Source organism: Pecten maximus, chromosome 13 (genome assembly GCF_902652985.1).
Source record: "Pecten maximus chromosome 13, xPecMax1.1, whole genome shotgun sequence".
Taxonomy (NCBI): domain Eukaryota; kingdom Metazoa; phylum Mollusca; class Bivalvia; order Pectinida; family Pectinidae; genus Pecten; species Pecten maximus.
Window position 1 is genome coordinate 28,456,905 of NC_047027.1, and position 15,757 is coordinate 28,472,661.

At 36.8% G+C, this 15,757-nt stretch overlaps 1 protein-coding gene across 1 annotated transcript; it reads right to left on the minus strand.

The window, feature by feature from the left end:
* Window positions 1–1,528: 1,528 nt before the first annotated feature.
* Window positions 1,529–2,236, minus strand: LOC117340617. The gene has a single exon (XM_033902380.1). The coding sequence runs from the start codon at window positions 2,234–2,236 to the stop codon at window positions 1,529–1,531; it is 708 nt and encodes a 235-aa protein (XP_033758271.1).
* Between the last annotated feature and the right edge of the window lie 13,521 nt (window positions 2,237–15,757).

A 15,757-nucleotide genomic window follows, 5' to 3' on the forward strand; every position in this document is an offset into this window, starting at 1 on the left:
TAGTGTCACTGTCACGGTACCTGTGATGAATATGGCAGGGTGACCATGACCGTCCTTTATATACATATGAACGTCACTAACATGACCGATTCTGAGAGGTACTTCGTAAGGAGCTTGGAACACCTTATTACCCTCGTTCTCCATGTATACTCTCCTAAGTAGGGGTAATTCCCTCTCTCCGACAATGGTGTCGTCACACAAATTAGAGTACACAAATAGTTCCGTATCGTTGACTGACAATGACTTTGAATGCTCTATTGTTATTTCCGTTAGACCTACCGACCAGTAACCACTTAATGTCAGCGGTCGTGGTAAGTGAACCCTGAAATCATAAGGTACGTTAGCTGTATGTGTCAACAGACTGTCCGTAGACTTGAGTACCATTCGTATGCTCATCTTGAATTGTAATGCTATTTTTTAAACGTGGTGTGGGCTTTTATGGACATTTTAAATGTTGAAATGACAGGCTAAAACCATGTTGTCTTCCTTATCATCAAGTTATATCCGTTCCATGTTTCGAATAGAGTTATTGATGTGGCCAGTTATACGTTGTAAATAATTCCACTGTCGAACGTTCAAAGCAATACCCCTAATGGATGCTTTACCGCTGATGAATTGTCTAAGATCAATTATTACACTTCTTTGGTACTGACACACAGACAGATAATAGCCGTCTGGTAACTCATACTGTCGGATGTAACTACACAGCGTGGCATTTACTATAGGTGGTGTAGAAACTTCACAGTTCGTGGTATTTGTTACGATGTTTATACAGTCGGACTCGTTTGCTTTTCCATGTTCTCCTGCCAAACTTCCGGTAACTACCAGTGACGTCGTTGTCAGGGTAACCAAAGCAAATACTCCAACCCATTTGATGACTTTTATGTGGAGATTGTACCTTTCGTACACGGAATTCAAACTGGATATGATACTTGATGATCATTACTCTTCTTCCTGTCTTCTCTGAATGAAGATAAACCGACTATCAAATGATATTTGCATGACTCTACAATCAATCCCATTGGTCAAAAAGTTATCTACTGTCCTAAGTAAACAGTTGTATCGTTGAGAGATTGCATTACTCACTTCTATATCGATTGCAAATCGGTCTTTTTTATCCACGAATTGAATTTTTTGGGCCAGTGTAACCAGGACACCAGAACTTCCGGTCCACTCTTTGACTTCCTTTCCTGTAATATCTTGTCAATTTTCCATACGGTTTCTTTTCCTTTCGTTACTTTCTGGAGTTCCTCTTGATAAAAAGTTCCAGATACCGGTTCGTCCATGAAATCCTTGATTTTATAGATAGGTAAATCTTGTCTTTTAAATCTACCTGACACTTTAAACACTTCTCCCGTCCATTTTTGCTGGTATTCTCGCAAAAACGTGTGTTTTAAATGGGTTATCCTCACATGGTCATTTATTCGAAGTTTGTAGATAGCTTTTTTTCTCTTTCTTTTCGATTTCGTCTTTTTTTCTTTTGGTATTTCAGGCTTCAATTTCGTCTTCGTTCTCACTAAGTAAGCGTTTAACCTGATTTCGTCTTCGTTTTTTTATTTACTTCTGCAGGGGTTATACCGCCAATGGGTATAGACGGTGTGTTGTTGATACTATCGGTTATGTCTTGTAATCGATCGATGTATCTGTAAGAGTTATTAAATGTTAACATTCTAAACATCCTACTCTTCAAGTCTTTAATCCGCCTTTCAGCGTAATCGGCTTTAGTCGCTGTGTTTTCTGTGAAAATTACGTGCACATTTATAGACCTAAGATAATCCTGAACAAGGACCGTTTTGAAAGCTTTGTCAAATCTTGCCAGTGAAGGTTGTCTCCCCTTAGCAAAAACGGTCTTCAAACCATTTACCATTTCTTCTGCCGTCTTTCGTTTTAATGGCACCGTGAACAAGAATCGTGAAAAGATGTCTTGTAGGACTAAAATGTGATGAATACCGTCATTGTGTTTTGATAGGTTGCTGACATCCATTAAGTCACCGTCCCATTGACTGTCCAGTCCATTCACTATAACACGTCTCTTTTTAAATTTTCTTTTTACATGTCTTTGTAAAGTGTATGCATCTTGTCCAGATAAAAACTCTCTGATACGTGTCAGACCGATCTTAAACTTCCCATCTTTTTTAACGACCTGATATAATTTGTATGGACCGCTAAATGACCCTGCATGTTTTGGGTCAGACCAAATACTCTCCAAGTACTGTTGCTCCTCTGCTGTCAACATTGTAAAATGATTGATTGCTAATAACAAATCTACTTATAATCAAAAAAAAAAAAAAATGCATTCAAATGACATACAAAACATTTTTATTTCCTCTTAAAAATTACTACATGGTCATGAATTGGACAAGAGGGTATCCACCATGAGCATTTACAATTAAGCATTAGCTACAAATGTACAAAAACAATGTCACTTTCATTCACATTATGAATTTGATATCTATTAAAAATACTGTTCATTCCTCCACATTCGTTCCATCAAAACATAGTTCCATTAGGATTACAATTGCTGCATTGGAGCATCCCCATTTGATTCTGATGGTCGTCTGCCAATTCACAGAATCTAACGTTATCAAGTTCGGCTCCTATTAAATCTTTTAAAACGAGCATACTGTCCTTGACTTTCTCCCACTGTCGAAATGTCAATGTTATTCCCTTGCGAGTGGGTTTGATGCTTTCTTCATTTTCTGGTAGAAACCATCTTGTGATATTTACGACTGGGTATCCCTGTTTTACACTGACGAAGTAATTGGCTCCAAGGTGAAGGTGCAAGTCTGTGTCCCTGTTGTCGTCGTACCCCTTGATGGCATCATCCACGGCGTCGGCATACCAGGTCATAAGTTTCATCCATTTCTCTAAGTCTAGAGCAATTCCCTTTTTAGTAGGATACGTGAAGTTATTCTGTCCTTTCTCATAGACTCTAATATGTACCCAATGCCTGCCTTGGAAATGATTGGCAACAACATAATGGCTGTTTCCAATATCTAACTGACAAATGTCCTTTCCGGACACTCTGCCACTCGATTCTGTCTGTTTGACGGAGAGGTCATTGTTATGGTGTGTCTTGTCCACCATTCTAGGACTCTCTTTATCTATCTTGACTTTTTTGACAGGAGATTCGGCGATGAACAGCACTTCTGCATCTGCATCGAAACTTTCTCTGGCATTTTCGTCGATGAACAATTTCTTTCTCAACGTTTTAGCTGCTTCTGTATCAAGTATTCTGCATCGTGGGTGATGTCTTTTCTTCAACAACGGTGCAGGCACTAGAACTGGTGAAGATTGAGTTCCGGACAATTTTTTTTCTCACTTCTACGGAAGCTGGGAGTAGATTTCGTAGAGCCTGTTGAGCCTTCAGTGATCTTCTGACAAACTAATGTCTTGTACGCTGTTTTGGAGAGTTTATATAGGCACAAAGTGACGTAGGAGTTTTTTTCTGTACATTTCCACGGACAATTGTACAAGTTGTTTTGATCTCTGGTATCTATTTATAATTGTCTGTTACCATCCGATAATTCTATTTATAAATTTCATTCTGTCTCCTTCATCCATATCTCAGCAGTCATTTTGTTTTTACCCGAGCAATCGTCAACACCACACACACAAGGTTTTGATGCATATTCAATGTGGTCAAACACGATCAATGTCTTCTTCACACAGTCTGTGTGGTACCAGTGACTGTTAATAAGGTTCACCAAATGTTTTCCCAACACTTCCTGATCGTCATATTTGTGTGATTGGTCACATATCTCCACATAAGCAAGATACATGACGTTACTGTTACCAGGAAATGAACAATATTTCATGGGTGTGCCATGTTCCTGTTCAATGTCCCCGTCCAGTGTTGTAAGTCGTTTCCTGCGTTCGGTTATCAGACATGTTATTTCCTTTTCTACACAATTTTGAGTCCTTCCACCTCCAAGATTCATCTTGTTTCTTCCTCACTTAACGTTTAACTTATTCTCAGTCTGTTTTTTTATGCTGAGTATAAGCCAAGACGAGATTTTAGACTTGGAAGGTATGACTGAAGATGTGGTGTGTGGCTTTTTTTTGTATTAACTTCTGATATAATACATATGGGCATGGTAACATAATATGAGATGATTGGTCAATGGTTTTTACATTTAAAATTTTCCAAACACGTTCTATTTTATCACAGGTATATGTTTCTCACGTGATCCACACAGCAGCGGGGTGCTCCCCTACTGACCGCATTCCTGGACTTTTTATGCTGAGTATACTCGTGATACATGTTCTATATTTATAACACTATGCTGGCCGCTTGGTTTTTTCCCCAGTGACCTTATTCTATTTTTATCATACCCTTAATTCTTCACACGCTATTTCTGTCCCAGTGACCACATTCTCGGTCAATGACCTCGAACACCTGTGCGTCCCCACCAACAAAAATTCCATACCCCTATTCAAATCGATAACAATGGACATTTAAATCAATAATAATAGATTCCCTTTGATGTATTGTCTATAACAATAGCCTATAGAAATCGAACAATAGGTCTATTGAATTTAAACAATATATTCTTTTGTTTTCTTTTGTGTTACATCGTTACAGACATACATGCTGCTACCAGTGTGTTCAAAACATTGAAATGTGTGTTTATTCGTGTAAAATATTTCAATAGATTTACTATAATCTAAGGTCACTGACAATGATCAATACAAAAACTGTATATTTCGTTCTGTTTTCCCAAGTTCGTGCTCCTCATGTTTTCAAAACTGGAGGTGGACTGCGAATTACATATTTTTAGTATCAATGAGTTTTTCTTATCTTAATTTGCATTGGAGTGTTTGCTTCTTTTTGACAAATATGATGACATTCTTTAAACAATCATTGTCTGTGATCGTTTTTTAGTAATTTTAATGTACTTATATTTTTATGGTTAAAGAGGCTTGCCCGCAGAGAGATCAGAAAAATTGGCTAATAGAAAAAGATGTTTTACACATGACAGATTGTTGGAATTGTTGAGTTTTTCATTTTATTTTCCTTATAAAACGCTGAAAAGTGATATTAAAACCTCATTTTTAAATATCATTTATTTAATCGCAACCCGCAATAAGTCTAATTTGATTGACACATCAAAGAAACAAGCACGTGCACAGTGCCGCACAGTGATAACTTCAAAGGCAGCGGCGATTTACAAAGAAGATTTGCCGTTATATTCCATACATTTCCCTCTCAGGTTGAGTTTTAAAACGTCTTTTAAATACATATTCTGTAATTGTTTTCAAGAAATATAGTAGGAAAGCCTCTAATTTTGTCGCATAGAAACGTGTACTGAAGTTTATTTAGTGATCGGACTTTTTATTTCAAGTCTCAAAAAATCATTTGCACCAATTTGAAATTACGTGGCAAAATATTTGCACTTAAGCGGCAAACAAATATTTGCACTAAAGTCTCAAAACATCATTTGAACTTATGTGGCAACAATTATTTGCACTTAAGTGGCAAAACAATTATCTGCACTGAAGTGGCAAATAATTATTTGCACTTACGTGTCAAAAAATATTTGCGCTTAAGTGTCAAAAACGTATTTGCACTTAAGTATCAAAAAATATTTGCACTTAAGAGGCAAAAAATCATTTGCACTTACGTGTCATTTTTTTGCAATTAGGTGGCAAAAAAAATTGCACTTAAGTGTCAAAAACGTGTCAAAAATATTTACACTTAAGTGGCAAAAACGTATATGCACTTAAGTGTCAACAAATATTTGCACTTAAGAGGGAAAAATCATTTGCACTTATGCGGCAAAGAATTATTTGCACTTACGTGTCAAAAACCATTTACACTTAAGTGTCAAAAAATCATTTGCACTTCAGTGTCAAAAAACTATTTGCACTGAAGAGGAAAAACATTATTTGCACTTAAGAGGTTAAGCATTATTTGCGCTTAAGTTGCAAAAAACAATTTGCACTTAAGTGTCAAAAAATTATTTGCAATTAAGTGGAAAAACATTATATGCACTATTTGCACTTCAGTGTCAAACATTATTTTTCACTGAAGTGGCGAAAAATTATTTTCAATGATCTGTGTTTAAAATACCAAACAAACATATTCAAACTGTTCGCTTACAAAAAAATAATGTAGGAAAAAACTGTTCTGAAAAAAAATGTGCTGAAATATTGTGAATTAGTATGTATGCAATATGTCACATTGAGTAAAATTCAAATATTTCGGATTGGGGAACAACATAGTGTTGTTTTCTTTCAAATTTTGAATTTAAATTAATTTAAACCACTACATTACATAACAAGATAGAAACATTACTTTTTTTGCCCAGCTTATAATAATAATGCAGGCTTCGTAGCATGTAGAAAAGATTTTTGACAGAAAATGTGAAATTTTAGAAGATCTCTTGATTAATTCAAATAATAATCATGATTTATTAATCACAATTTTACAAAACAATCTTCATTTGCTATTAGGCCTGTCATATAACATGTCATCACAGTACCTTCATACAGTCTTCTGACTGCGAAATCCATCGACGTCGTCAGCAAGGACCACCTCTCACTGGGCGTTTCGACTCCTATCCTGGAACGCCCTAAAGGTGGCGAGTCGACAGTGATTGGCCAAATCACTGCCCGTCGATGGATGGCTTCCAGCTCTTGTCCTCCTTTCTCCACCAAAGCCAGCTGGACGACTTCTCTGCTGTTGTTGCCAGTCGTTGTACAGCTGCCCTTCGGTCTTTCCCCCCGGATGCCTACAGCAGCAAACATCCTCCACATGAACTGTGCAGGGAATCCTCTGCACACCATTTCTACTGGCATGACCCACACACACCATCCTTTTGCTCTCACGTCATCAGCAAGGTTGGCATACTTTTCTCTTTTCCGTTCGTATGCCTCTTGACAACGCTCCTCCCAGGGGACAGTAAGCTCAATCATTATCATTCTCTTCCCTTACTGTGATCAGAGTAGAATATCTGGACGAAGGTTGGTTTGGACGACCTCTGGAAAAGCCAGTCTTTGTCCCAAGTCAACCCTCATCTGCCAGTTCTGAGCTCCGTCCAGTATCACTCTCTGGTGTGCTGTTGTTTTGCTGCCTGTTTCTCCAGATCTTACAAACATCTCCTCTTTTTCTGCCTTTCTTTCTCCAATGTGTCTGATAGCTCCCGCAGAACCTTGTTGTTCCTCCATGTATATCTCCCCTGGGTCAAAGCAGTGTTGCACGATGACATTACATGGGCCAGGTTACCCGGACGATCACATAACGAGCAGTTGGGGTTTTCTGTCATTCCCCATCGATGCAAGTTGGTAGGTGTTGGTAGAACATCGTACACTGAACGCAGGAGAAACTGGATTCTACATGGTTCCAACTTCCAGATGTCTGACCATGTAAGTCGCCTTTCAGTTGTCTCCCATCTTGTCCATGCACCATGTGCTCCCATTTCCACCATCTTTGCCTTCCGGATCTCTTCTTCCATTTTCCTGATGTTGTCTTGGACCATCTTCCTCCTACTAACTGTGTCCGCTGTTCCCCACCTTTGCACCTGTGTTGTCCCAAGCCCCTGTCTTCCAATGCAGGTAGTGCCAACAATGTCGCTGTGCCTTAATCTACTTTCTGCTTCCTGAACCGCGCTGCTTGCTGACCACTTTCGTCCTATCCGCGTCTCAATCCCAGCATTCCTGATCTTCTCATCTTTGGAGTCTCTGACAGTCATCACAAGCCTAGCCTTTGCCACCTTAAACTCTTCCACCAATGATATTATGATATATTTGAATATATATCTGACATTGTACGGTACATATAAATAGTGAAATGTGTAAAAAAGCGATTTACAGTATTACGATTTTTACCCTAAAAGTGATACGAAAATATAGCTCAAACCCGTTTATCTTCATAAACAGTTCTAGTACACATATGAGACTTTAAAGTATTATAAAAGCGTATACTAGTAATATGTAGCAAAGACAAATACCAACAAAGTTTCTCGAAAAACATGCCCAGTGTGATCAGAGACAATGATACGCAATGAAAACGAGGTGAATTGGGGGTGTAGTTACAAAAATGAGGCTGTCATTCATCAAAAACTCACAGAAAGTACGTGAAAAGCCCTCTGCACATTGGTAAAATACACACAAATGCACAGGAACCGTTGACAGTTCCCGATGTTCTAATTTTAGGTCCATGGGCGAATATTTACACCGGCAAGGCGCGTTCTATGCAGGCCTCAGACCACAATTAATTTCCCTCTTTATTCTACCAAAAAAATTCGAAATAAAAATATTTCAGAATTTTGCGAAAAATCTGTTTTTTACATCACGTTGTAGAACTTTTGAAGCTTAACATACAGTGAGCTGGAAAGTACCTCATGACCTGCATTTAAGAAAGATATTTATATTTAAGTGTAACCACCACACTATATTGTGGGAAAATCCGGAAAATCACAAAATATTACTACTCAAGCCTTATAACTCCCCGTGTCCTGCCACACAAACAAACATGGCAACGGTGTCAAAACAAAATTCTGTCACTAGAATAAATATTGCACTATAAATCTATGCTAAAATTATGCCCATATCTGTAACAGCTAAGTCAGGAAAAAATAGTTAGCAACAGTCCTGAAATTTCCGTATGTACACTGTACTACATTCGACCCGGAAGTATAATTGTAGTCTGGGGCCAATATATTGTAGAATTATGAACTGTATAACCTATGTACAAATAAACAGCTGGATAGGTGATAACGCGCTTGTCACAAATACCGTATAAAGATCGTATGTGTTATATATGGCTTGGTCGATGCCTCCAGAATATTTCTTTATGTGTTATTTGTCTGTTTTCTGTATCAATACCACGAAATAGTGAAAAAGGGCATCGGAGTCATGAGGGAGAATACTGGGAGCTGGCAACGGTGTTTGGTGGGGTCGAGGTATTTGCAAAAACGGATTTAGAATGACTGAAACCGAGAATATGTAAAATATTAAGGGTTTATCTGACAGAGAAGAATTAAAAATTATTTTTTTAATCATTCCTGATTTGCGGCCCAATTTCCGTCCGAGTTGAATATTAATTTAATAGTTCAATATGTTAAAATAGCATAATAATTAAGACATAAATTAAAATATTGAAGACAATTGAGTAAACTGTATATAATTCAATAATCAACACAACAATTGCTGAATTGAAATAATTTAAAGTTTTAAGAAACATATTTTTATGTTACAACATAACTTTATCACAGAAATGCTTTATAATTCCAAACCCTCATTTTGCAAATTCCACATGAACATGTATAATACAAATTGGGGGATTGATAACCTATAGACCTCCATTTTTCATCTCGAGATATACTCAGAATTTCCTAAGACTGTCTTCATAATAATGTAAATCATCTAAATCATCATGTAAATTTAAAGATACAGTATAATTTATGATTTTGTGTCTGATAAGATAACTCTACTGAGCTAGTTCCACTTCTTTTGCATTAAAACCTATTTACTTGTGCAATTATTATCAAGTACAAAAATGTTAAATGCCAAAGAAAAAGAAATCAAATCTGAAAGTCAAGTACATTGTATGTTTTTATTTCCTGTTGGTTTGATAGTATTCGCAATATTACATACAAGCTATTACAAATCTGTTTCTCCAATGTACTTATTATAAACCATAACTTATACAATATGATATGATTGGTTAATTTAAAAAAAAAAAAAAAAAAAAAAAACCCAGTATGACACTTTAATAAAACTGATATAAGAGGGCAAAATACCACAAAAATATGCTTTAAAGGTTCGAACGGGACGGGACCGTTTAGTAAGGCCATTTTTTTTGGGAAAAGGGAACATATGTCACATAACTGTTGACTCTCAACCCCTGGGGCCAGATGGGCGGAGATCAATAGAAGTAAGTCCTTTTAATCGCTTCTTGTCATTTTGAAACCGTAGATATCCTCATCCCATAATCATAAAAAGCATCGCTGGGCATCTAGAGATAAACACAATCCTATTGTAAATACAGGTCCTAGGCACTTAGTTTCTTAGTTATATTTTTGAAAGCGTTCAGTTCTCCAACCTATAACCTTATATAGTATTGCTTGCCATTAAAATATTTACATTTGCTCCACATTTCTCCATTGACACAATGCTGAGAGGCAGTTGCCACCATACGCCTATAACACCCAGTGCCTCAGGCTATAACACCCAGTGCGTCATGTGACATTAAAAAAGTCGGGATTTTTTTGTTTTGGTTTAGTGTTTTTCAAAGATGACGAAAATGGTAAGACAATGTAAATATAAGTATTGAACAGTGGTATCCATGCCATTTGCCCACCATACATTATTGCTGCCATATCGACAATAACAACATTAAAACCACTGTTCATTGCTTAAATAAACACAACCCTGTTGTAAATATGGGCCCCGGGGTATTTCCTATCCCTTGGGACTTAGTTTCATGGTTATATTTTTGAAACCGTTGAGATCTCATCCCATATCCATATATGGCAATGTTTGCTATCAAGATATTAACACAATCACAATTAGGGCGTGTTAGTGAACACCTTTCATTTCTCACGTCGAATAAACTGTAAATGCGTTTTGATTGGCTGTCACGGTGAAATTTGATCGTGGGTACTTTTTAATCACGTGATCCATAGCGTTTTGAATGACTGACACATGAAGACCGCTTCACGCACATGCGAAAAAGATAACACTGAATGTAGCTAGCACTTGTCTTTTTTATAATCATTTTTTGCAAGATAATGATTTGAAGATAATGGAATCGTGAGCTGCTACTTATCATGATTTCTATTCAATCATAATATTTCAACAGATTTATAAAATTGTCAGTTTTGCATAATAATTAGCGATATTTCACTACAGGTGATATCCTTACGCTCTAAACTATTGCACTCGATGGTTAATAACTGTAGATTTTATATATATATAATTATTATGGTGGTAGAAACATGAAAGTCAAATATAACTACATATGTGAACTCAGTTCAAGTCTTATTTTAACTGCTTATTGACCGGCAAGTAAGTATAGAATTAACTAAATCAATTAAGTTTATATAGGTTGCATGCTATTAGATAAATCCATACATAGCATAAACCAGTTTGAAATCAAATAACCTTTACCAAATGTTTTTGTAATAGTACTGTAATGGGAATGGATAATCATATCATTTCAAAAGTATCAGATATAGTCACTCACAAGTCTGCACCTATATTTTATACGACCTTTGTAAAAGTAAGGTGTGATGGCCAGTTTCCATCTATCAATAAGGGGATCTTTATCTAGTTAGATGACGTATACACCTGTCCAGATCTTCATACCTTATCAGGTAATCTTGGAGGAAGGGGTCAATATTGGGGTCAGTGTAAGTCTGTCTTTTCTCCATACCCTTATAATCAAACTGGATATACAGGTAAATATTGACCTGGAAGTAAGAGGGTGTTGGGGGCTGGGGGTTGGGGGTGGTGCAATAAATGTAGGTGTTGTATCAGATATAACTGTTAAAAGACTCAATAAAACAAAGTTGGCATGCCAAATGGAAATCTGAAAGTCTGATTTTAAACTGTAAATCAAAACTAGACACTGGATCAGGAATATATCAACTGACAAAAACAACTTTCTTTTGTATTGTATGTTAAGAAATATAAAAGCTATTGAATTTGAAAAAATATATATCAATAGTAGTACTTCGAGTACAAGATAGTTCCAATCCACATTTAGACTATACATTTTGAGAGACCACTAACAACTTGCCAAATACATTTTTGTTTGTTCCCAATTCTCTATTAATTCGCGTGGCTTGTTAAAACCCTTTAAATCATAATTAAGACTTTACTTTACTTGTGCCATTTCTATTCAATTATTATAAGTTTTTTCTAATAAAAAAATCTTTAACCTATAATAAAACAAGTTAAGTTAACCAACTAAAAATGAACTTACAAAATAAAAATATGATGTATACAAAGATAAAACAGTAACACATAACTTATTGTCATATATTTTACGAGTATAACGTATTTGAGTATATATCTATTTATAAACATTATGCATATTTAAGTACTTGGTTACAAGTACATTGATGTATGTGGACCCAGGTAGCCTGTACCAGTATGCAAGCTGTGATATAATCATACTATTAGTATATACCAGTACCCCGTTATGTGCCTTAGTACTCCTTACCATGGGCCCTTAGTGCTCTGAATTGTATATCTGGACCCTGTACTATATGACAGAACCCTGTTGTTATGTACCATGTACACCTGTGCCTCATTACCCCGTACTGTGTGACATCCCCATGTACTCTTGCGACTCCTAATCTTGTACTGTATAACGGCACCCTGTGCACTTGTGCCTCTGTACCCTGTACTATTTCCCAGTACCAATTATTGTGTATTTCCTTAGTGTGGAGGGGACTTTGGAAGAACTATTCCTTTATGTTGGATTTCGTCACTGCTATTTATGAAAGTTGTCGCTTCGAAAGCTAGATCAGGAATGCTGAGGAGAGCTGAGTAGAACAAAGCCAATCAGTACTGTATTCTGCTTACACCAAGTAGAAACATGGGTCATCAACCGAGCCAGTCCTAGCATAATTGTCCTTGGGTTAATCAACCGAACTAACCCCCTAAAACTGCTACAATGTGTATACCTATGCTGCTGTCCGATAATCTTGCACAACGGCGGTATGTGTTTTTAATTTAACAAGATATTATCTAAGCTGAATGTTAAAATCAAAAGTGAAGCTTTATTATTTGATACCAAAAACTAAACTTGACAAAAGCTTGTAATTTCTCCATTAGTTATCTTGTCAAACCACTGTTGACGTATATTTTTAGCCCACCATCATCAGATGGTGGGATATTCAAATCGCCCTGCGTCCGTGGTCCGTCGTCTGTCCGTCCCTCCGTCCGTAAACAATTCTTGTTATCGCTATTTCTCAGAAAGTACTGAAGGGATCTTTTTCAAATTTCATATGTAGGTACCCCGTGGTGCCTAGTTATGCATATTGCATTTTCAGACCTATCGGAAAACAACATGGCCGACAGGCAGCCATCTTGGATTTTGACAATTGAAGTTTGTTATCACTATTTCTCAGAAAGTACTAAAGGGATCTTTCTCAAATTTCATATGTAGGTTCCTCTTGGCGCCTAGTTATGCATATTGCATTTTGAAACCAATCGGAAAACAACATGGCCGACAGGCAGCCAGCATGGATTTTGATAAATGAAGTTTGTTATCGCTATTTCCCAGAAAGTACTAAAGGGATCTTTTTAAAATGTCATATGTAGGTTCCCCTTGGTGCCTAGTTATGCATATTGCATTTTGAGACCAATACAAAAAAACCCATGGCCGACAGGCAGCCATCTTGGATTTTGACAATTGAAGTTTGTTATCGCTATTTCTCAGAAAGTACTGAAGGGATCTTTCTCAAATTTCATATGTAGGTTTCTCTTTGTGCTTAGTTATGCATTTGCATTTTTGGATAGTCGGAAAACAACATGGCCGACAGGTAGCCATCTCGGATTTTGAAAATTGAAGATTGTTATCGCTATTTCTCAGAAAGTACTGAAGGGATGGTTCTCAAATTTTATACGTAGGTTGGCTTTGGTCCCTAGTTAGGCATATTATATTTTTGGACCAGTTGAAAAACAACGTGGCCGACAGACAGCCATCTTTGATTTTGACAATTGAAGTTGGTTATCGCTATTTCTCAGAAAGTACAGAAGGGATCTTTCTCAAATTTCATATGTAGGTAGCCCTTCTTGGTCCCGTGTTATGCATATTGCATTTTGGGATCAGTCGGAAAACAACATTGCCGACAAGCAGTCATCTTGGATTTTAACAATTGAAGTTTATTATCGGTATTTCTCAGAAAGTACTGAAGGGATCTTCATATGTAGGTTCCCCTTGGTCCCTCGTATTGCATTTTGGGACCAATCTGTCCTGAAAACAACCTGGCCAACAAACAGCCATTATCGCTAAATTTCAAAGTTCATTTATAGCTAGGATTCCCTTGTTTGAAAACTATTGGAGGGATGTTTCTCAATTTGAACAGATTAGTAAAAGGAAGGGAAAAATAGAGAGATGATCAATCTGACATAGAACCTATCAAGATCATTCAATGGTGGGCGCCAAGATCCCTCTGGGGTCTCTTGTTTTAGTAGTGAGGGTTTTACACATGACTTTTCACTTGTTTTTAAAATTGAGATTACTTGATTTTTATTTTTAAATATGCCAATTGGATTTTGTTGGAAAATAACACAAAATACAGAGTCTCAACAGATGTTCAATACTTTAAATGGACCTATTTCCAAATTACTATTTTGTCACTAAAAACAAATTTCAGTGAATTAAAATGATGTAGGGGTATGATTTGTACCAATGTGCTTCCAGCAGCGATGAGTATTGTATTGGAAGATATTGCGAAAGTAACCATGTGAGGATTGGTACCCGATTTTGTAGGTATCTTTGTGGTACAAGTTGATAGCCGTCTCATCCGCATTCCAAATACTTGCTGGGACATCCTTAATATGTAGACTGTCTTATACTTCTGAGAGTTCTGAGAGGTAGTTTGATAGTACATCTTCTGTTACTGCGTCATCTATTGACTTTTTTCGTTTTTTTGTTGTTCACCATCTTGATATCTTTAAAAACTTGTAACAAACCCATAAAACAAGAGCTTGGCTAGCTAAACATTCTTCTTTCCCATCTCACCACACATGTTTTTAGCCATGTCGATAACTTGCAATTGTGTATAGCCATAGCCCGCATGGGCCATTTTAACACAGTGTAGTGCCAAACGCTCTTCCTGCACATGACTGAAAAGGTTGGTGCGCCTCTAATAGCTACAGGTTTCTCAGAAGAAAGTCAATTTTTAAGATGCTTTCTGGCACACCGAGGTTTTATGCTGCCTTTCTAATCGGCAAACTTTTTTGCTGGCATAGGCTTCCCTTAACATTGAAGCTGTAAAAGCTATTTGAGGACTTGGCATTTCACCATCTGCAAAATTGGTTAAGAAACAATTACACATTATCTACTATCAATAAATACATAAAAATAAATATAAAAAGTATGATAATGTTAAATAATAACAGTTTTGATTTATTTTTTCGGAAGAGATATGTCCATATAAAAATGTAAGAAAATGTCATCTCCCACCTCTGGATTCATTGACGTCACCGAAGTAGTAAGTACAATGGAGGTCGTCTGCACCTCACGCGATAGCATTTGTTTTGTGCCTCTAAAGTTATTCTATGCATAGAAGGTAGAGTAAATGAAGTTATAAACCGTAAATTGCACTTTCCACTTCAAGAAGTAGTCTGCAACAACCAGGATGTATCGGGTGCCATTTGCTGTTTCTGGCACGGCTCCCATTATATCGGACGCTATCCTTTTCTTAGGATATCTGGTTTCCTTTCCTTGCACCAAGCGCATTTTCTCTTTGTAACCCAGTCCAATAGAAGTTCCGAAGTATGCCACCTTAAATCTTGAAAACTGCAAAAAGACCCGGTTGTTCGAACGTTCTTTAAATTAAACCATCATTAATGTATCATTAAGCTTTAACAAATCATTAAATACTAGTGGGATGACACCTAAAGAGTGTCACAGAAAGATTGAAGTGTAGTCACGGGCGATAATTCTGAGCACAAAAGACGGATACAAATAAATAAATTCCCTTTCTTTAGCATTAATACCTTCACTTGCACTTAGTTTCCTCACGTTCACCTAATTGATTCATTTGCACTTAATTTACTCACGCAACATTTA

Coding starts and splice junctions, on each gene's coding strand:
- LOC117340617 (XM_033902380.1), bottom strand. CDS start 2,236: ATGTTGACAGCAGAGGAGCAACAGTACTTGGAGAGTATTTGGTCTGAC.